Below are 23,455 nucleotides of genomic sequence, written 5' to 3'. Positions count from 1 at the left end.
ACATTTAAGAAGTAAAAAGAAACAAGTGAAATTATTTTAATAACATATTTTATTTAACCTAATGCATCCAAAATATTTCAACCTTAATATAAAAACATTATTGAGATATTTTGTTTTTCATATTGTCTTTGAAATTCAGTGTATATATATATATATATATATATTTTTTTTTTTTTTTTTTTTTTGGCTGCACTGGGTCTTCGTTGCTGTGCGTAGGCTTTTCTCTAGCTGCAGCGGGCTACTCTTCGGTGCGCGGGCTTCTCATCACGGTAGCTTCTCTTGTTGCAGAGCATGGGCTCTAGGCGCGTGGGCTTCAGTAGTTGTAGCACACGGGCTCAGTAGTTGTGGCTCGCGGGCTCTAGAGTGCAGGCTCAGTAGTTGTGGCACACGGGCTTAGTTGCTCCGTGCATGTGGGATCCTCCCAGACCAGGGCTCGAACCCGTGTCCCCTGCATTGGCAGGCAGATTCTTAACCACTGCGCCACCAGGGAAGCCCAAGATTCAGTATATTTTACACTTACAGCATATCTCAATTCAGTCACACTTCAAGTGCTCAATTGCCACATGTGGTTAGTCACATGTGTAGTCACAATATCTGACAGTGTAACTCTAAAATTCTGCCCAGACTGAGTGTACTTGGTGAGGCACTATTATATATTTCCTCTAGGTCTCTGTACCCCGAGTCAAGGCCCTGAGAACCATTTTGAAGAACGGGAAGGCCTGTGAGGTTTCAGCCAAAGAGTAATCACTCCCTTCAGATGCTAGACCTAGACAACTAACCCAAAACTGATCTCAAACTTGCTGATAAGACAGCTTTTAGCAATCACAAATCCACAAGTGCATCACAGTCAGACACATTTGACCCCTGGTGTCTCCAGATTGTCCTCTGGCCAGCAGGACACCCGCTAAGAAAACCTGATAATTAACTAATGTAACAGCATCTTCAGAAGGCAGCCTGGAGGGGCCTTGGTGAAAAGTCATCTAGTCCTGCCATTCTGGTTCTGGTTGGGACCGGGAACCACTTGCCATGTGGGACTGAAAGGGGCTAAAAATATTTGGCGTAGCATCAGACACCTTGTGTTAGAGTCTAGCATCAACAAGAATCACATGGGAGAAAATTCTATCCGTTAATTAAACATTTCCACAAACTAGGAAAAGACCACCTTTTAAGTTTTGCTTAGAGAAAGGAAACACGGGGTATTCCATGAAAGCAGAATTTGAAATCCATAGGTAAGAGTTCAATCACCTCATACTGAGACCAGAAAAGGGAGGTGTTTGGACCAAGGTCATTCAAAAAATCCGTATAAGTTATGATGAGCCCCTGCATCCTTTCCACTACAACCCCACTGTCTCTACTAACTGAAAAATATTTTAATTGGAGACACTATGCCATCTCCAAGGTTATCCTAAATTACCCTTCAGGATGACCCGCTCTGGGAAGGATGGGTCAGTGCTCCCCGGCTTCTGACTTAGGGGACCAGCCACCTTGAATAGGATTGTAGCGCCGCGATGCCCCCACCTTCTGGAATCGTGGACGGAGGAGGCTACTAGGGCGGTTCTCTCGCCAACTCCACACCTTCCGGAGGCAGGCCTGGCCCAGCCCAGCCCCTCCGCTGTTTCCCAGTTCCTGGCGGCAGGCTGGGCTTAGGCGGTCAGACCCCCAGTGGGAGGCAAGCAGGGAGCCCCAAACGGAGGCCACACCCAAGAAGGCAGCTCACAGACTGTTAGCAACTTCGCGGGGAGTGGGGTCCGGGATGCGAGTGGGCCGCAGGTCAGTACCCAAAGTGCCAGAGAGGACCTCTCGACCCTCTGACTGGGGGTGGGCATCCTGGGAAGCGATGGCTCGGCCAGTCCCATACCTGTCCCCACGCCTCACACCCGCCCCGCCGGCGCCGGCCGGGACGGGCCGCCTCTCAGCAATTCCTGGGGCTTATTAGGCTCACTCTGGGTCCGGCAACGAACTGCTCCGGCCTCGCAGGGGTCGCTCTGGCCCCGCCCCCGCCCCCCCCCCCCCCGCTGACAGCCCGGGCTTGCTGGGGGGGTGGGGGGATCTCCCTGGGCTGGAGGACCTGCTAGTGCACTGGCGGCCCACAGCCCCGCAGCCTCGGTGCCGGGGAAAGATGGCCTATCACCTCAAAGCTCCGCCGGACCCACGCTGCGCCCCCGAGAGGCCGCCTTTGCTCCTGGGGCACCGCGCAGCCTCCCGGCCTTCGCACCGGGAACCGTTTCCGGGGCGAATGCTTTTCGTAGCTGACCCGGCGCGGCCCGTGACGCGAGGGCCCAGACGGAAGTGCGGGCGGAAGAGCCGGAGCCCGAGCCGGAGCCCGACCGAGAGCAGGTCTCGGGGGCTCCGGCTGTGGGGACTGCTGGGGCTGGCAGCGATGGCGACCCTGTGGGCCGGCCTCCTTCGTCTCGGCTCCATGCTCAGCCTGTCCTGCCTGGCGCTCTCGGTGCTGCTGCTAGTGCAGCTGTCGGACGCCGCCAAGGTGAGTCCCGCCCCGCGCTCGCCCCAGACCGGAGCTCCTCCCCTGCCTCCGGCCTTGTCCACCTGCGTCCCACCCAAGTCCTCTCCCATCCCTGACAGCCCGACCCCTAGCTTCACAGCCCTGACTGACTACCACCCGGAACCCTCCCGACGGCCAGGGAGCAGTCCAGCCTTCCTGCTCCAGCTGTCTGACGGTCCCCGCCCGCACCCCTCCCACCCGCGGAGCTGACACCCCGCCCCAGCCCCACCCGGCCCTAACGGCGCCCAGAGTCGGGACAGCATCTCCGCCTCCTTGAATTTCCCTTCCCAGCCCCGACAGCACCCCCGCTCCCTCAAACTTGACAGCCTTTCCAACTCTAAGAGCCTTTAACTTCATACGCTTGAGCTCTGACAGTCCACCACCGACCTCCACCGGCTTCACAGACCACTGCCCCAATTCCCCAGGCCAAAATGATAGGAAGCCCGCATCTCACAGTCGTCTTCCCTCTTAGGAACTAACTCCTCTCAACTCACCCCCGAACTCATCCCTTTCCACTGTGGGAACTTGCTTCTCCTGGCAGCCTGCCTTCTCAATACGACCTACAGGAGTCTCTCTCACTGGCCTCATATCCTCACCTGACTCCCTCCAGGACCTCCTGGCCCCTTTCCTGCCTTCTCTCTTCTTGATAATTTAGAGGGTAAGGGAGGATCCAAACTACAGGAGAGGTGAGGTTGTGGCCTTCTCCCCTGCTCCGTTTCTTGGCCCTTCTGGTCCCCCTCATGCTGCTATCTAGTCCCCTTCGTGCCCATACCCTCCAGACCTGTCCTTGATGAGCTAGCTCATTACTAGGGAAAACAGATGGCCTGCACATTAATGTGATGGGAAAACAGAATGACATTTTTCTTTTTTAAATTGGAGCTTTACTCTATAATACTTTTAAATATAGGGGCTGGGAAAGATGGGTGACAAGTATACAGATCAGGGGGGTTTTGGTCAGGGGTTCTTTTTTTATTGAAGTATGTAGTTAATTTACAGTGCTATGTTAGTTTCAAGTGTACAGCAAAGTAATTCAGATTCTTTTCCATTATAGGTTATTACAAGATATTGAGTTTAGTTTCCTGTGCTATACAATAGATCCTTGTTGTTTAGGTCAAGGGTTCTTTTTGAAATCTTCCCTATGTCTCTCCAGAAACAGGGACAGCAGCAAGTCTCCTGACTTTCAAAACACTGCTGGCACCCTCTGCATATCTTCTGTCATCACTCTAAGTGGTATATTGTAACCATGTACTTGTCAGTCTCCTTTACTTGGGCATGTCCTAATTCTGGGCAGGAACCATGTCTCACACTTACCTGAATCCACCTCATTGTACACAAGTTCTGGCACAGGACAAATGCTCACTAAGTAGTTGCTCAATGAGTAAATGAATTACCAACTCTGCCAGATATACCACCATATATAGGAGTTTTGGACCTGGTCCTCTGGAGACTAATGAGCTGCTGCCTTCTCAGATTAGATTCCCCTTTGTTGGGGAAGCATCTCCTACTCCCTCTATTCATAAATTTAGTCACCCCTTCCTCCACTTCTTGAAACTTGCTTTATCAGTAGTTGTCCTCTCTGTCTCCCAGGGATTAGAAGCAAAGTTTCCTGGGAAGGGTAGACCAAACTGATCTCAGCTACACTCATACTACTTCCCTTATGTATTGGGTTGGCCAAAAAGTTCGTTCGGTTAGTGAACACGTTCAATAAAGTTCTCTGTGAAAATGAAGAAGGTATGTTTTATTTTTACTTTAAACCGAACGAACTTTTTGGCCAACCCAGTACTTCCTTTCTAATTGTAGCTGAGTGCCTCCAAAACTTCATCCCTTCTATAGGACTCTGGCCCAACCCATTTTATCCATAGCAATACCTTTCTACCAAAGGGTGGAAGGATGGTGAGTAGAAGAATTGTAATTTGTTTTGTGAGTAATTTTTAGTTTGATATTTCCCCATCCTTCTGTAATCAGCATTCTTATCTGCAGGCGCAGCTGTCTGTCTACCTCGTCTTTCTACTAGCAGGTAGATGGTGATAACATTAGCACAATTTGATTGTCATGTGACACAAAAATGTGATTAACAAGTCACAGATACTAGATGTTATTTCAAAATAATTTTATGTAGTATATAATCATTCATTAGCATTACCAATGGCTTTTAAAAACTTGTATATCTCACAGTTTAAAATTTTAAATGAATGGTTTTGGAATACTTGGTGGGGATGCTTAGCACAATGTGTAAGTTGCAGTTTTTAAAAATATTGATGATAAACTGTCAACAAGTTTCTATTTTGGTTATAGAATTCTGAGGATGTCCGATGTAAATGTATCTGTCCTCCCTATAAAGATAATTCTGGGCGTATTTATAATAAGAACATATCCCAAAAAGACTGGTAAGTATTCTGGATTACTGAATTACCTGTCAAATTTCTTTCTTTGGTTGCCACTGTTAGCCCTGGATATTCATCCAATGTATTGTTTTCTCTTTAAGCAAAAGTGTTGAATTCCGTTTCTATTTGAAAAAGTGAGAGTAAGGCCCTGAGTGCATGATGTAGGCCTAAAAGAATGTAGCCAAAAATCCCCAGGCAGGGAGGCTTTTACATTGGGATGGGGCTGAGTTTGTGGCACCCAAACTACCCATAGCTACCCTTCTGTGTCCCCTTAAATTTTGGTCCTCCCTCTTGCTTCTCAGTGGAAGGTAAGCAAGCCTCATTTATCTGGGTCAGAGCTTTTACAATTTGTAGGTTTTGATGATATCTTGTCAGATATAGGAGAGTATGTTTAAAAGTGTCAGAAGGCTCAGGAAGGAATGGGAATGAGCCATGAATATCAGAGTTTACCAATTGGTGTGCTATTAATAGGTTATAGGTGTGCCAAGTCATTGATCCCTTCAGCCCTTGGCATATAATCAAGTAGGCCTGTGATGACTGGGATCCTGACTAGCTAGCCACCAGCAGCCTTCTCTGTTTATCCCAGTGGACCTTACAAATAATAGCTTTTTCTACATGTGCCATAAAATGATTGGGAAGCAGCTATTTTGTAGCAGCATAGGTGGGCTCCTTACTCTGGACTGGGACGTTTGGGGGTTTGTAATGGAAGGTTGCCAGGATAGGCCTAGAAGAAAAATAGCTCCAAATGTACTGTACTTTCACATGTGCCCGATTTCACAGCTAAATAGCCCTGAAAGTTTGAAAGCAGAATTAAATTCATTCTGTTACAATATTCCAGGCTGACTTTGAGTAAAAAAAGGCAGCCTTTGAGCATGTTTAGCTTTTCTGATGTCATTGTCTGTTCTTCCCATGATGTGCATTTAGGTTCAATCCGACATTTGGTGAGTATATTCTTGAGAACTTCTTGTGAGCTTTTGTGTTCTACTTTAAATTGTCTCATACTACAAAGTGATTTAGCTATTCTTCTAGGTTTTATATCCGCAAGTTACTTTATATGAAAAGAAAACTCAAATAAGTTATTCCTATAAATTTTCCAAATATATTGAGCACTTACAATCAGTTTATTCTATTATCAGTAATAGAATATGATGCCTGTTACTTGAGTGGCAAATGAACTCACTATTCAAGTGTTTAGCACTAATCTTTTCACTGACTTTTTGTTTTTCCAGGTTCACAGAGAACCGTATATCATTTATCCCTGGTTATTGGTGAAAATAGGGAGCTTTGAAAATAAACAGTTGAAAACTAGGCTTGCTTTGGAATTTTTCTTCCCTCTCTCCCTTGCTTCCTTCCTGCAGCTTAGCCTTTTACTAGGAATAGGTTCACAGATGTCACTGAAAGTTCTTTAACTGGCTTTAGAAGGGTAGGCAAGTTATGACTAATCAAGATGTTATGGCTTTGCGAGGCTTCCAATATCTTATCTGACCCTATATATATTTGTACCTCCTGGCCTCTCCATTTTGTGCAGTTGTTAGCTTTAATTCTTCATTGACCTATACTGTCTAACTTAAGAAAAATTTTGAGTTCTCTGGTTTGTGTTTGAGGCGTGATTTGAAGCTGATAATGTCCTCCTTTTGGCACTAGGGGGAGGTGTCGCCTAGTTCCTGAAGTGGTTGTGTTCTGTATCTGGGTTCTGTGTTTACAATGAGTGGCCAGCCAGAACCAACCTTTCTGCTTCCTCTCCCATCCTGCACAGCACTCAAAATCTCCTTGTTATTAAACTGTATTTGTACTTCCAAAGAAATACTCAACACTTAAATTCCCCAAGTAATTCTTAAGTATTGTTACTAAGGCTTCTGAAGCTGAAATAGAAAACTATGTAGGAGATAAGTCTCATTTTCCTGAGGTTCAGAGAGATACAGGGGGGCTGTCCTAGGAGGCAGGAGCCCTGGATTCTGGTCCTTTTACCTATTGCTTTACTCTGACCTGTACAGGTGACCTCTCCGAGAGTGCTGGGCTGGATGACTTCTATGATTCTGAGCTAGATACCCCTGCAGTGGGATTTAGCTTCCTCTGCCTATTTTATGCCTGCATCCAGCTGGATACGTTCCTGGTCTTCTGTACATTTGGAACAAATATCACACACTTGTATGGTGTGAATTGTGGGACCTTACTCTTATTTGAAAGTCTGCCAGTTGAGACTTATTTTTTCATTACTACCTTTGTTAAAATTAAATTACCTGTTAAGGAAAACTGACTGAACTTTTATCATTTATGCCATTTTGGGTTTTCTTTCTTATGCCACAGCTCAGAGGGAACAGAACACAAAAAAGTACATTCTGATAGGGCAAAGGGAAAGAATCAGCCTGGAGCATTGGATGCCCTCAAGAAGGTGGGTGGAGTGAGACAGGATGCTGTGGTAGAGTTCTTGAGGCAGCCAGACATGCCTAAGGGAGAGAGCACAAGAGGGAGGGAAACTGCCCAGCAGCCAACAGGAGGACAGCAAAGCTTTGCCTGCCTTTGCTGAAGGTGATCAGGGTAGTGGGCTCTTAATAGCTGGGGAGAGTAAGAATTTAATTATTTCCTAGAATTGACAGATTTCTGGGAAAAAGATTTTTTGGTTAGGCTTGCTTATCATAAGCTGTAAATAAGTGACCTGGAAAATGGGGAGAAAATAAACATCCAACCATAAAAACATTCAGCCTGTTATTATTTTTAGGTACTGTTGCCAGGTAGTGTTTTCATTTTAAAATATTTTTGTTGTCCTAATCCTACTTCTCCATGCTTTTTAAATAGACTTTTGCTCATTAAGAAAAGTAATTGTTTCTTACTCTGGTGTTCAGCTTTTAGAGTTTCATAATTTACCAACTGTTATGTGTGATTAGCCATTCATATACCACACTGTGGCAGTTTAGATGATATTAGTTAATTCATAAAAGAGGTAATCTCGTATTTGAATAATGCTTCAGGTCACTTTAAATCATTTAAGGCAGTTTTACTTGCTAAATGAACAAGTCTAAATATGACTTGATCTGCTAAGTAGTTTTCAGTCCCATTTGGGATTTTTCCCATTTTGCATTTTTAACTATAAATAGCACTTTTGAAAATAGCTGCTACATATGTGTCTTTATGGTTTCTTAGACTGTTAAAGCTTACCAAATTGCTAATGTTTAGAGAGGAAATGATTTCCCTTCCCTTACTGATTATTCGTTCCTTATATTCATTCTTTCATTGGGAAAGTTCAGTGATTATTCCGGATTTCAGGAAAGGTTTGATCAGTGCAAGTAGAAAATCCAGCTAGGTTTAGGCAGTATTTTATCTTTGTTATTCCAGCGATTGCCTTCATGTTGTGGACCCCATGCCTGTGCGGGGGCCTGATGTAGAAGCATACTGTCTACGCTGTGAATGCAAATATGAGGAGAGAAGTTCTGTTACGATCAAGGTAAAACAACAATAATCCATCTTTTCTGCTTCTGGAACAGTTTTTGTTGGTATCTAGACAAGAAAGAAAATTTTGGACATTTGAAATCTATTTAGTTACCTAAACTATTGCTCTTCCATCCTGTTCCCCAGCACCCTCTTACCCCCTCCTTTCTCATCCCCAGCCCGCACCCTAAAAGGAGCAATGGGCCTGCTCTCCGCCTGCCTCGTTGAGATGCCTTGTGCATTAATTAGGATACCTTAGATAGATGTGATATGTGAAATGGCACAAAAAAAGCCCTGAGTATAATTAGCATTTCCCAGAAAGACATTCCAGCTTCTCTGCGGGCCATGTACACCAAAGATTAGTGAGAAAGCAGGATGATTAGACCTTCTTCCTGCCCTCTCAACCCTTAGAAAAAGTTATATATGGAGTGACTGCTCTATCCTAGAAAACATCACTTCTGGATTTTAAGGTTTCCTTTCTTTATCTTTTATAGGAAATGGAATGTAGATCACTCATCACAATTTGGACCTCTAATGAGTTCAGTTACTTTATTATGGTGGCTAATAGTTCTTCTCCCCAATTTTTTTATATGGAGGTCCCCATTCCTGTTGCAAAAAAAAAAAAAAAAGCCTCAGGGGAATCTAGGGTGCTCAGCTATGCCAGTTACAAAGACTCCTGTTGTGATTGACCCTGTGGAGAGCTCCTGCTCCAGCAGGGTACTGTCCCATAGAGAAACCATCATTGTACTTTTCTGTTTTTAAACAAAATTTTTATGTATAATTTCCATACCCCAAATGTCACTCATTATAAGTGTACAATTTTATAAATTATAGCAAATTTAAAACCAATTTTTAAAATCCAGTTTTAGGGACTTCCCTCGTGGTCCAGTGGTTAAGACTCCGCACTTCCAGTGCAGGGGGCACGGGTTCAATCCCTGGTTGGGGAACTAAGATCCCACATGCCCCGCAGCCAAAAAATAAAAATAAATAAATACTTTGGGTATTGGCCCTGATAACTTTCTAAAAAAAAATTATAAAAATAAAATCCAGTCTTGGAACATTCCCATCACCCCAAAAAGATCCCTCATAACCATTTATAGTTAATCCCATTCCTACCCCCAGCCCTAGACAATCACTATTCTGCTTTGTGTGTCTACAGATCTGGACATTTCATATAAATGGAATCATAAAATATGTGGTCTTCTGTGACTGGTTTCTTTCACACAGACCTCAAAAACATGTCTCTTCATGTTGTAGCATGTATCAGTACTTAATTCCTTCTTATTACTGAATAGCATTCTATTACATGAACATACCACATTTTGTTTATCCATTCATCAGTTGATGGACATTTATTTCCAGATTTTTACTCTTATGAATAATGCTGTCATCAATATCTGCATACATGTCTTTGTGTGGATGTATGTTTTCCTTTCTCTCTGGTAGATTCCTAAGAGAGGTAAGTTTATATTTAATTTTTTTTTTTTTTTGCGGAACGCGGGCCTCTCACTGTTGTGGCCTCTCCCGTTGCGGAGCACAGGCTCTGGACGCGCAGGCTCAGCGGCCGTGGCTTACGGGCCCAGCCACTCTGCAGCATGTGGGATCTTCCCGGACCGGGGCACGAACCCGTGTCCCCTGAATCGGCAGGTGGACTCTCAACCACTGCGCCACCAGGGAAGCCCTATATTTAATTTTTTAAGTGACTGCCAGGTTGTATTCTAAAGTAGTTGTACCATTTTACCTTCTCACCAGCAACATAAGAGGGTTAAGTTTCTGTACATCCTCGCTAACATTTGGTATTGACTGTCTTTAACTGTAGCCATTCTAGTGGGAGGTGTCACACTGTACTGCTTGACACCGCACGAATTAAGATCTCAAGAAAATCATGTGCCTAAAATGTATTTTTGTATATCTAAATTGATCTAAAGCAGTATGCTGTTGAAATTCATCTGAATTACATTTTCTGTTAGGGATCCTAACAGAAAGTGGTCTTGACTGCAGTGCTGTTGAATCTAGGACACTGTATTCAGGTGAAAAAAGAGAACTGCTATGCTAGCAGTGGTGCAAATGATTAGCAGTAGGTGAAGATGGAATTTGAAGACTCGTGAAAAGATCCCAAAGGCAAAATGCTTTCTTTCCTTTTTTTCTATAAATAATACTTTGGTGAAGAGTTGAGTTTATTTCTTATGTTGGAATCTGGTTTGTATAGAAATCCTATATGCTTAACAGATAGATCAGTCTTCACTATGGCTTCAGCATTATTATACAAAATTCAGATTTCTTGGCTTGAACAGATATAACTTATTTTCAATTTCCTTTAGGTTACCATTATAATTTATCTCTCCATTTTGGGCCTTCTGCTTCTGTACATGGTATATCTTACTCTGGTTGAGCCCATACTGAAGAGACGCCTATTTGGACATTCACAATTGATACAGAGCGATGATGATGTTGGGGTAAGTTCTTAGCATGCCCTAGGTGTTCAAGGCCAGTCTCTGTCATCATCTGATATAAAGTGCATGTAAAGAGTAGTTACATAATAGATGTCCCTATCTGGAGCAGATCCTGCACCAGAGAACCTAAAGACAATTCTAATATTAGTGTTTGTCTCTTTATGAGGAAATTGCTCTGTAAAGCCATAAATGTGGTGGTTAGACCGATGATCCTTGGTGAGTGTGCTGTAAAAGGCTTTGCCTTTCACTACCAAGGTCACAATTTTCATTGCCTTTTCCTGTTTACATTGAGAAAAGCATCGGAGATAGTCTTCTTCCTAGGCTCCTGCCTGAACACCTTTCCTGTCAACATCACCAAATATTTTAAAAGGCAAAGAGGCTTTAGTGAAGGGAAGCATGAAAACCATAATGTTCTTTACTTAATGAAGTACAGCTTGATAACCTGCTGATGTTTTATATTTCCTATTTTCCTCCTTCTTTAAAAAAATCTGTGATCTTTAACTCTAGAGAAAAATAAAACCATCACTCCTGATTCTCTTCCTATCTTTAAAACACATTCATATTTGTATATATAATAATATTACTTCACTCAAAACCTTTGAGAAATTGACATAGTCCGCAAATTTGTTATTCAATATGGCTTAGAGAATTATATTGTTTGTTTTGTCATTATCCTGTTTGGGTTTGTTTCCAAATTTTCCACTATTTCATTATTACATATATAATATTCTTTAGAAATTACTTTTTATTTTGGATTACTTTATTGAACTATGTTTCTTAAAATGAATAAAATTTAGTAGAGTGTCAAGAATCAATTCCAAAAGCCAAAGCCAGGATAAAGCCTTGCCAATCACAGTCAAAAGTCCTTTTACTCTGGAATGGCTTGTGGACCCATTGGTAAAAGATGAGAAAGGGGATCCTGAATGAATGGCTTAAGTTATAATTACAGAGCCTGCTTGTCTCATGAATATCGATATTGAATACTCAACTTAATTTGAGCAAGATTTCATTTTTGTTTTGTGAAGAACTTTCATAGAAATACCTCTCTTTGCCTCTTTTCCCTTTGCTTCCTTTAGTAATTCAGCCAACACATAACAAGTAACTTTCCCATATCAGGAAGAATTAGAGGCTCAAATACTGTTCCCATGTTAATTTTCATTCACATACAACATTTCCCATTGATATTTTGGGTCAGATGATTGTTTGTTGTAGGGAGCTGTCCTGTTCACTGCATGATATCTAATAGCATCCCTGACCTCTGCCCACTAGAAGCCTCATCCCATCATGACAATCAAAAATGTCCACAGACATTGCCAAATGTTCCTGGGGGTCAAAATCACCCCCAGCTGAGAACTACTAACATATGAAGACGTTATGTATCAAAGGCCACCTAAACCGTTTCATTATAGGCACAGAGACAGAAACTGTGACTTAAACTACATCCCTTATAGCATTAAATATCTGGTTCCTGATTTTAGGGATAGACAATATTAATGTAATACACAGAGCATAAAAGAAATGGATGTACAAATGTATAAATAAAAACATGTAGGAAAGGCATTTGATGGGACCATGTGCTTAGTAACCATTTTGTTCACCAGAGATTGATTCTGTGAGCATGTCGATCATGTGAGAACATTGTCTTGAGAGGCCTGGCTGACTTTTGCATATCAGTTAAATTGATTCTGGGCAGAGAGAGGTTTTCTAAACACAGGTGTGAATTTATGGTAACAACTTCGTTCAAAAAGAAGTTCAATTTAAATTCCTACAGTTGTTGCTAATCCAAGATGATAGTTCTTCACTCTTTATGTGCCTTTATACGTGCTTTTGTTAAATTCTCAGTTAAATTCTGTTTTAATTTTTTCCATTTTTGTTGGGTGTAGAGTACTTTGAATCAAGTGAGAGTTAGCACATATAGTTAAGAAGCTCACTGCAAGTAGTCACAATAGTTACTGTGTTATATATCCACGACACATCATTGCTATTATCAAAGCATTACATTAAAACATGTTTTGTACTTATTGTAATTTTATCAGGTATAAAAAGTGCAAACATATATAAAGAGTAAATCTCTATTTGCATTCTCCTGGCATCCATGACTATGAGCAGCTAGTTCAGTCTTGTTCTGATGGATGGAGAATAGGCCAGAAGGATTAACTGTGTGTTTAGTCCTTTAAATTTGTTCCTTAAGAAGATGTTTCTCTCCCTACCTTGAAGAGTAGATAACAGGACTATGAAATTGAGAAGCACTCTGCTGGTAAAGTACATCCTTCTTCCCAGTCTTGTTTATGTCAAAACAAACCAGTGGTAATAATGTTTTATATACAAGTTCACTGAAGCACCATATTCGGATAGTGTCATTTTAATCTACCTGAACAAAATCAGTGTGTTAAGATATGACACCAAGTCACGTTTAGGGAAGCTAAGACTTGTGCTTGTGCTCATTTGTTAGATGACCTTGGATCGGTTTATTTCCTCATGGGAAATAAAGTAATCCAACAACATTAGCTGCCTTCCTCTTTCCTAATGTTCTTTCTTACATCTTTGAAACATTTGAACTTTGTGGAATTGTTTTTATTATTTTCATTTGTAAGGTTAAAAAAAGAATGGGGTTTGCACAAGATATTACCTAAATTAAGTGAAAAGTTGAAGCAATTTCGGTAAAGAAGGCAGGGATAGATTCTTTACAGAAAACTCTTTGATGTCTTTGAAATGTCGACATTATATAAATATCTTGCTCTAAAAAGAAGACCAGGTGTTAAAACACTGTTTAGTTATAGTTTTATATATATAGTTATGCAGTTATGTATAGCTTTCCATAGGCACGCTGACTCCTGCCCTGGGTATATAATAGAGCTTTTGCAAACATGCAAAACAATATTGTTTCTTTCTGAGAGGCGAAGTTTAAGAGGTCTAACTTGTGACTTTTATCCTATGTTGGAACATTTAGGAGCTTTGCTAACCCAGGTTCAGGAAAAAGAGATCGAGGAAAAGGCAAACAAAAGCAATAAATTAGTACTGAATGCCTTTTGTCATTTAGGCAGCTGTGTTTATATCTCATTCATAGATAGATTAGCATGGTGGTTTCCTGTGTAATGACTACAAACATCAGTGGCGTTGGTTTACTTTGACCAGGATAGGTTCGTTTTCTACAGATACCTGGGTGACCCTTCAATGGCCTCTTTCCTAATGCGGCAGCTAACATGGAAGCTACTGTGTGCTTAGCAATGAAAGATTCAAGTCTTTACCAAATAGAAATGCTGAAGTAATAATTCCTCACTGTCCTTAGCACTAGAGGGTAATTGTAGCACTTGAGCTATGTCTCTGTTCATTACAGATTGGGGAAGGGGGGAAATGTAGGTGTTGAGGGCATAAGAAGAGATGGAAACCAACCAAGATAGGATCCAGTCAACTCATCTCCCAGGATGAATGTGGCCCCAAGCTGGCAAGTAAAAATTCTAATATAATGGGAGTCAGGAAATTAAAAGATAGGAGTTTCCTCAGCCACAGATTAGCTATATAGTATTGAATAAAACAAGGAAAAGCCCCACTTTCTGTATCTGTAACATATAGATATTAACATGCAAAATAGATTTTCTTTCCACCACTCATCAAGACGGGCTTCTCTTTAACGTAAATGACCACTGTCTTTGTCTTGATCCCAACTTCTTAAGGGAATGTCTTTGGAAATGGTGACTCATGGGAACTTTGCACAAATACCTCCTCATCGCTTATTTTACTTGAACCAACTATTTCTGTAGTTGAGTTCATCCTGCTTCTGGTAGTTGAGTGCCTAAGAGTGCTTGGCCAAATTAGATGGTCTGTTTGAAAAGGCCAGCTGCTCCTATCTCCGTGGCTGGATAACTGTGTGTGTGTGTTTTACACGGACCATACTGTCTGATGTTCTCCATTCCTGGACTTTCAGGATCACCAGCCTTTTGCAAATGCCCACGATGTGCTGGCCCGCTCCCGCAGTCGAGCCAATGTGCTGAATAAAGTAGAGTATGCCCAGCAGCGTTGGAAGCTTCAAGTTCAAGAGCAGCGAAAATCCGTCTTTGACCGTCATGTTGTCCTCAGCTAATTGGGAATCGAATTCAAGGTGACTAGAAAGAAATAAGGCAGACAATGGGAAAAAATTGACTGAGTTTTCCTGGGTTTTGTTTTAATGCCCTGTTGATTTCACTAACTCTTGCTGGAAAATTCGAAACTGGAAACAAAAACATGCTTGGTATTTTCTTTTCTTGTTAATGTATTAATGGAGGCATTTTTTAAAGCACACGCCTCAAACAACGTTAGCCTTTTCCTATTTGTGACTTTTACTAATAAAAATATGTCTGCCTGTAAATTATCTTGAAGTCCTTTACCTGGAAAAAGCACTGTCTTTTTTACCACACAGTTTTAATTTGGTTTTCAAGATAATTTTCAGGGGTGGTTTTTGTGTGGTGTTTTTTGTTTTTGTTTTTGGCAGAGTAGGGGAGGGATACGTGGGAAGTGCTTAACATAACTTTTCTCAAGTCACTTTACTAAACAATCGTTGTAAATAGACTTTGCCTTTTATTTTCAAGTTTCATTTATATTTTGAAGTCTGCCAGCCTCATCAAAGCCCTGACTTACCTATTTGAATTTTGCACTGACTATATTATCTGGACATCTGGTTGGCCTGTGGCTGCACTTCATGGTAAATTGGATCTGAAATGCCTGGTGGCTCTTCATAAGATGCAGATTTTCTTCATGTACTGTGATGTCTGATGCAATGCATCCTAGAACAAAGTGGCCATTCACTAGTTTACTCTAATGAATAAACATAGTCTTGGTGTGTGGTCTTTCTCATCTTCTTCTAGTATCTTTAAGGATGAATCCTAAGGACTTGGACACTTGCAATAAAGAAATTTTCTTTTAAACCCAAGCCTCCCTGGATTGATGACGTACACATATTTGTCAGCATCTCCAGTCAGGTTGAGAGGCAGCTGTTTGAGCTGTAGTGTGTACAGCTTTGAACTAGCACTGGAGTTCCAGTTGCCTCCCTCTGAAAGGTATAGCAGTTATTGGATAACTGGCTTTTTTCTTCCTATGTCCTCTTTGAAATGTAACAATAAAAATAATTTTTGAAAAACTTTTTTTATATTCTTTTCTATTATGGTTTATCACAGGATATTGAATATAGTCCCTTGTGCTATACAGTAGGACTTTGTTGTTTATCCATTCTATATTATAATAGTTTGCATCTGCTAATCCCAAACTCCCAATCCATCCCTCCCTCACTCCCCTCCCCCTTGACAACAACAAATTTGTTCTCTATGTCTGTGTGTCTGTTTGTTTCATAGATAAGTTCCTTTGTGTCATATTTTAGATTCCACATGTAAGTGATATCATATGGTATTCAGACAATGGAATATTATTCAGTGCTAAAAAGAAATGAGCTATCAAGCCACAAAAATATGTGGAGGAACCTTAAATAAATATTACTAAGTGAAAGAAGCCAATCTGAAAAGGCTGTTTACTATACGATTCCAACTATATGACATCCTGAAAAAGGCAAAACTATGGAGTAAAAAAAAAAATCAGTATATAATATGTCATTATACATTTGTCAAATTCCATAGAATTGCACAACACCAAGAGTGAACCGTAATGTAAACCATGGGCTTTGAGTGATAATGATGTGTCAGTATTGGTTTATCACTTGTAGCAAATATATCATTCTGGGGCTGGCTTATTGGTAGTAGAGGAGAATGTGCGTATATGTAAGAGCAGGAGGTAAATGGGAACTGTGTACTTTCTGCTCAGTTTGCTGTGCATCTGCAATTGCTCTGAAAAATAGTTTATTTAGAAGGAAAAAAATTTTAATAGATATATAATAAAATGTAGGTTCATACTGAGCTTCCTGGTTATGGCCTTAATCTCTGTTTTAAAAATATTGGCAAATATTTGCACATTATGAGATTATTACTTAAAGATATTTTCCATAAATAATTTTGATATAAGATTATATAACTCAGATAAATGGGGGGGCATTCTTTTTATAAAAGAATTTGTTACAAGAGTCCAATTTTGCAAGCAAAGCTTTCTATTTAGTTTTGTTGTATGTTGTCATATCTACATATTAGGTAGAGAAAACAGATAAACCAGACTGAGCAGTTCTGTTTAACTGTAAGCTATTTTGCATGTTGTTACTAAATGATCACCTATAAATCAGTTTAAGTCTGACTCAGCCCAAAGTACAGCCTCTCGGCAACAAAATTCAGGTAAGAGACTCTTCTCCAGAGTGGCCCATGGGGGAGAATAAAAACATGGTTTTTAAGAAAATCCCTAGGCACGGTTGATAAATGATGAATTTTTTCAGCTATCTGATTATTCCATTATCTTAAACTATCAAATATGCTTATATGTTGAAAGAGTCAGTTTTGCTGATGATTCAGTCATCTGGAGGAGCGGAAAGTGTTTTTGGGTTTGGAAGTCAGGAGATTTAGGTTCTGACCTCTGCTTTGCTACTAGCTCTGCAACAATTATGAGGGATTGGATAAGAGGATTTCTAAGGTTTCTCTAGGCCTAACGTTCAGTAATTCAATTATATGTGCAGTTGTAGCTTTTTGTTTTTTCCATGCTAGATATTTGTAATCTCTCAGAAAGTTGAAGCTTTTATGCTCAGCAGAGCATCCAGAATCTCTTAGGATTTTATCATTAAGACCTCATCATTTATTTCCCAGAAGAGTTCTAAGACAGACACCTGAGATGTTCCCTAAAAGGCAGGTGCATTTGTTAGCTATGCGTGTATCTGGCTTTGGAGCCACAGCACTTACAGCCTGTGTGGCTCTCTTTTAAAACCTTTACTCAGTTTCTACAAACATGTCCAGCTGCCACTAGACTTCCTATCTTGATCCTCTTCGCTACTGCCTTTTTCATTCTATCACTGTTGTTGTTAAATTTTCTTCTTTGAATAAAGGATCATTTAAATGCTGCTACATTGATTGGTGAACTTTTTGGAAATGCTCAATAGAAAAGGCTTTCTCATCAGTGTGTCTCCAAAGACACCAGGCTCTTTTTCCAAGAATTATGCAATGTCTTGTTAAAACCTAGAAACTATTAATTACCTGTTGTGTATACAAATTACTCAGACTTCATCTGGGTCAAGGCTTAAGATATTGTTAAAATTATCAGTCAGGATGAACTATACCGAAAGAATTCTGTGTGTAATTAGCTTTGATGACATCTGCTTTACTTTTTGGTACCCTGTTGTATCAGTTCTGGCTCGTTAGCTATAGGCAGAAATAAGGTGCTGATGTTCTCAGAAATGTAGTAATAGGGGCTCCATACCCATTGTGCCATCATTTCCCAACTTCTGCCATACACATCCTTTATCTCTTACCCTCTAGAATTCTTGGCTCGAGAATTTCCCAACTCTTTTTCTCAGCAACTTTTTCTTTTTGGCAGAATCTTGGCTAGTTTGTAATCCAGAGATTTTCATTTTATGTTAGTTATTTTAGGCCATTGGATCAGTAATTTGGAATCTTTCATTTCCTCTGTTTTGATTTTTAATTGGACCTATGGCACTTAGCTCATTCCCTCACCACCACACTTCTATTAGGAAGAGCTTTTCCTGGCATTTATTCCTTTTTCAGCCTTTTTCACCATGACATTATAACCCTCCCCACCACTCACATTTCCCACCCCTCATCCGCTATCTCCCATCCCCTACTGCTCTTTCTGGTTCCAGAGTCATTTGCCTTTTCTGTAACCATACTTGATAGGATAGGTTTTTTCACAAGAATTGTAATACACTTCATTGCACTTGACTTCTGGTGCTTAGAGACTGCTCCTGTCATTACATAGTGCAGCCTGCAGAGTTTTGTTTTACTCAGGTAGAGAAACAAGTGCCAGTGTTTACCTAATCTTGCCCTTAAACATTAGGGCTGGGTTTTTTGTGGAAAAAGAAAGCCACCTTTCCTTCTTTTCTGAAAGCCCAAAATTAGATTTCATGTGGCTTTTCCTTTTCCATTTTGGGTGTGTTCTTCATCTCTCAACAGATGTGCTTTGGATAGATCAATGTTTGATTTTCCAGTGTTAGGGAAAATATAGGCCAGGTTTTCTATAAGGTGCAGGTGAGAAAGGGATGCTGCACAAGTATTCATCTGTTAAGAAACGAAACAGGAAAAGAACTAATACCTAGTGCATTATGTATTTTTTTTTCATTTAATCCTCACAACCACCCTGCAGAATAGTTGATATCTCAGTTGGACATAGGAATAAGCCAGAGCTCAGAAAGGTTAAGAAATTTGCCTAAGGACACACAGCTAAGAAGAGGTAAAGCCAAGATTGAAACTTGAGAATGTTAATGACTGAAAGAAAAACGCTCTTTTCCTACAGCACTTCCTTGACTTCCAGTTAACTAGTTACACTGTAATGTTCCTGTGAAATCCGTTGTGACCACATTATTACAGTCAAAGGCAAAAAGTAATGGTAGTGTAATAAATAAGCTGGATGCAGGCCTATTCAGAAGAAGGGAATGTGTTGATATGAGACATCTTAGAGTATTATACTTTAAGTTCCATGGAAAAAAAACCCTAAATACAGATGCACTTTACTCTATATATTTAAAGTTCTAAGTAAAAATATGTTAATTGACCATGTTTTAAATGTGTTAGGGGAGTTTCTCATTAAGGGACTCTTACAGTGAATTTTTAAGAGCAAATGATTCCTTTTTTATTTTTATTTTCAGTTTTGCCCCCGGCATATCAGGTATCATTTAAGAAGGCTATGCCTGTGAGGTTGCATGATCACTAACTAGTTTGTAACTTCTCCAACACATATTTGAATATTGTGGTGTTTCAGTGTTTCCCAAACATCAGTATTTGCATACACCTTCACAATCTTCATTATATTAGTGTTCCACCTGTACTGCTATTTACTTACTATTTTTCTGTAAATCAATTTACATTTTTTACTCAAGTAGCTTTATTTTTAAAAGAGACTTTGTATCACTACTGTAAATGTGAAATCAGTATAATTCACAATAAATAGAAATTAATAGTAAAATATTATTAGATTCTAGCTAGATACTATTCCTGTTGAAGGCTTCCATCTGAGGAGGATTAGAAAGCATTCTAGTAGTATGGAAAACACACTCTCATCAGACTAAAGATATATCCTTGTAATCATAAGGACTGAAAGGAAATAACTTTCTCACAAGGCAAGTCAGTGTTATTTCATGCTGTTTCTGTGTACCATCAAAAATCCTCTCCCTTACTACCCAAAGAATGTTGTAACCCCATCAAGTTTTCAGAATGAGCTCAAACTATTCAACAAAGCAGAAAAGTCTCTGATCTCTGTCGATATCTGTTCTCTTTTGATCTGGCCAAATTAATAAACTTGGTTCTGTTTCCAGGCTAAAGAGGAAATGATGGACAATAGAAGCTACTCCAGACTGCCAGACAAACTGCCTGTCTCCTCTGATTCCATCCACTTGCCACTGACCAGGTCCTTCTATCTGGACCCCATGATCATGTTCCACCTGTACCCTGAGGGCCGGGTGCCATCTCCTTACTCTGAAGACCTGCCATTGCTGCCTTTTTCCAGTGACTCTCTGATCATGGAAGATTATGGGGAACCCTGCGCCTTCTCCTTCCCAATGCCTTATCCAAATTACAGAAGGTGTGAAGACTCCTACAGGCCAGCCTTTATCCAGAAAAGGAATGAGCGGGAAAGGCAGCGGGTGAAATGTGTCAATGAAGGCTATGCCCAGCTCCAACATCATCTGCCAGTGGAGTACTTGGAGACACGACCCAGCAAAGTGGAAGCCCTCAGAGCCGCAATCAAGTACATTAATTACCTGCAGTCCCTTCTGTACCCTGATGAGGCTGAGGCCAAGAATAACCCCAGGAAAGGTTCCTCCGTAATGGCAGCCACCAGCCGCCACACTGAGCCCATTTTCAGAATCATTTGATTCCGTGTTTCTAAATAGAAACAAATAATTTCACAAAATGTGGTCCCTTACATCATTTGATAGTTTTCCTAATGGAATCTCTGGGTGGGCAGATAATAGTTCAAATGCTAAGCTGTGTTGGATATTTCTTACCCGGGTTTCAGATGTACTAAACTATCTTATGTAGATTGAGAAAACGCTTCTTAACCTTTGGTAATTTCTTTCAAGAACTTTAGGGAAGCAGGAGTCCCTAGAATTCTCTATATCTCTCACCTTGCCCTTCTCGCACACTTTGCCAGAGTCTCAGCTGTGAGAAACTCACAAAAGTATTGTAAGACTAATGACTATTCAATGCCTGTACTGCACTTTGCAGACGCTTCATGCTAAGCAATCACAATGAACCTCCCTGGATTTGTCAAAGTTTGGTGGGTTTTATTATTTGGAGTTGGCGAGAAATCTATACCTCACTCATAACGTGATGCAGAAGTATCTTGGGGCTAAAGCAAAAGTAGTTAACAAAACCTTGTTGTCATTTGAAATTACTTCAGAGTCATCTTTTTCCTGCATGCAGCAGACATCCTCAGGAAGCTTAGTTTGCGCTTAAGAGTGCAGGCTCCACAGTCACACTGCCTCCGTTTACCTTCTGATTCTGCTGCATCCCCACTGTGTTTTCTCAGTTCTTCATCCACAGAATGAGAATTATAGGAAAAGCAGCTACCCCTTATGTTTATTATCAGTATTAACAGTGCTTGTGAAACATAATGAAAACATTATGTGAAAACATAATGTGAAACATTATGAAAACACATAATGTTTTCATAGCCATTATTTTTAAACTTTATTATCCTCTTTTTTTCCTTTTTTGCCCATGACATCAACATTCTTCAGGTTCTCCAGGCCAGAAAATGTGGGAAGGACAGTGACGTCCCCTATCTTGGAGTCTGCCTTCAAAATGTTTCTATTTCTGTTCCTATGATGAGCTTCAGCTCTTCCTTCTTCCTTAACTCCCACGTCCCCTCTGTCACCAAGCCCAGGCAGGACTTCCAACACACTGTCACATTCATCTCCATTGTCACCTCTCTGTGAAGTCTTTCCACCACAGCTATTACTTGTTCCTTTATTTTGAACACATATTTTCTTGCCGTTCTTATCCTGCTATCTTTACTCCTGCTATCTTTGCACACCTATCTCTGTCTTCAGTAGAATGTAAGCTCCTTGAAGATAGGGGTCAGTCTTATTCATCCTATATTCCTAGCACCCAGCAAAGTGATTCAAGTCAGGTAGGCATCAGGAAATATTTGGTGGTGTTATTTTCCTATTCCCATCTTGTCACATTGTGTCTGGATAACTCCGAGGCCTCCTGGGCTCTGTTCTCAACTGGCTCTATCATCACTCTGATATTCTTTCTTAAAGTGTTTCACGTCATTTCATTGCTCAAGCCCCATGACAACTTCCTTTCGACTATGACATTGTTGACATTTATCTGCTTGGTTTTCAAAGCCCCCATCAATTTGGCCCCTTCCCAAATATCCACACTTGATTTTCCCATGACACCCCATTCCCTCCACCCCAAAAAGAAAATCACAGTCTTGCAAATGCATCCTTCTGTCTTAGCTCTTGCTTCCTACCAAGACGGAATGGAATATTCTCCTTCTTCTTTTCACCATTGAAATCCCACCTGTCTTATTCAGGAAGCCTTCTCTCATAGCCAGAGACTAAATCCCTCAGCCTTTAGGGTAACAGTCATTCTCCTGGCTGCAAAATTAAGCTCTGTGAGGATAGACATCAGTTAGGATGCTTTTGGTGGCAACCGATACAAAAATCTGATAAAAATTGGTGTAACCAATAAAGGGAATTTATTGGTTTACATACCTTAACTTCTAGCAGTAGGGCCGCCTTCAGGCAGGGCTCAACACTGTTCCAAGAACCTGTTTTCTTTAGGTCTGTCCTCTCTGGGAATAGCTTCAGTGTCCCAGAAAGACTGTCAGAAGCTCCCAGAACCTCAAGCTTTCTTATTTATGTATAGGAGGAAAAAGAAAGTCTATAACCCAGGATTTCCAACAAAAGTTTTGAGATTCATTCTGATTCCAGAGGCACGGGAACATGCCCATGCCCTAGTGGCCAGGGGATGGAATGTGCTGATGGACACTCATGAATCGGGGGGTACAGTTAGCCTCTCCTAACCACACAGAGCCACAACAGAAACAGGAACTGGTGGAAGGCAGGGATGGATGGGGTAGAGACAACCACAAACGTCCCTACATACTTTTTTGGTCTTCTGCACTGAACACAGTGCTGGGCACACAGCCAGTGCACAATGACTGTCAGATGCCTCAAATACCAGCCGCCTCCTCTGGATGTTCAAATGAGAGCAGAATCTAGACTTCTGTTCCTTTGGTCCCCGTTGTCCACTCCCACCACCCCAAGTGATCATTACACCTCTGCTCCTCAGCAGTCCTGTCTGTTACAAACATGCCCACACTTTTGGTTATTTTTTTTTTTAAACTAAAGACAAATTCTAGCTTAGAGTCCTTAGGCCACCCAGTGGTTCCCTCCACTCCAGCCTCCTGCCCGCACCGGGTGAAGGCAGGTCAATAGCCTTGAGTCTCTGGGGGACCAGCTCCCCCCATCACGAGACTCTCCTGGGATCCGTGAGGGCTGCACACCGTGACGGACTCTTCCGGCAGAGGGGAAGCCCGAGCTTTCGGGGAATTGAGGTCGCACTGGCCTTTCCCGCTAACACCCCCTCACCAGAAAGGCGGAGAACTAC

The 23,455-nt window shown here is 41.2% G+C and overlaps 2 protein-coding genes across 2 annotated transcripts; both read left to right on the top strand.

Annotated features, from left to right (window-relative positions):
* Positions 1-1,659: 1,659 nt before the first annotated feature.
* Positions 1,660-14,847, top strand: TMEM9B (TMEM9 domain family member B; the record flags this gene model as incomplete). The annotated part of the gene is made up of 6 exons (XM_082844587.1): positions 1,660-1,770; positions 2,094-2,485; positions 4,799-4,890; positions 8,221-8,329; positions 10,635-10,769; positions 14,692-14,847. The coding sequence occupies exons 2-6, from the start codon at positions 2,120-2,122 to the stop codon at positions 14,845-14,847; spliced, it is 858 nt and encodes a 285-aa protein (XP_082700713.1). The 5' UTR covers positions 1,660-1,770; positions 2,094-2,119.
* Positions 14,848-20,160: 5,313 nt separating this feature from the next.
* Positions 20,161-21,141, top strand: ASCL3 (achaete-scute family bHLH transcription factor 3; the record flags this gene model as incomplete). Its single annotated transcript, XM_082844589.1, has 1 exon — positions 20,161-21,141. The coding sequence occupies one exon, from the start codon at positions 20,161-20,163 to the stop codon at positions 20,704-20,706; it is 546 nt and encodes a 181-aa protein (XP_082700715.1). The 3' UTR covers positions 20,707-21,141.
* Between the last annotated feature and the right edge of the window lie 2,314 nt (positions 21,142-23,455).

This window comes from Leucopleurus acutus, assembly GCF_964270905.1.
Source record: "Leucopleurus acutus genome assembly, chromosome: 8".
In the NCBI taxonomy this organism is placed as follows: domain Eukaryota; kingdom Metazoa; phylum Chordata; class Mammalia; order Artiodactyla; family Delphinidae; genus Leucopleurus; species Leucopleurus acutus.
The sequence above is the reverse complement of the archived record's forward strand: the minus strand, read 5'-3'. Positions and strand labels throughout refer to the sequence as shown.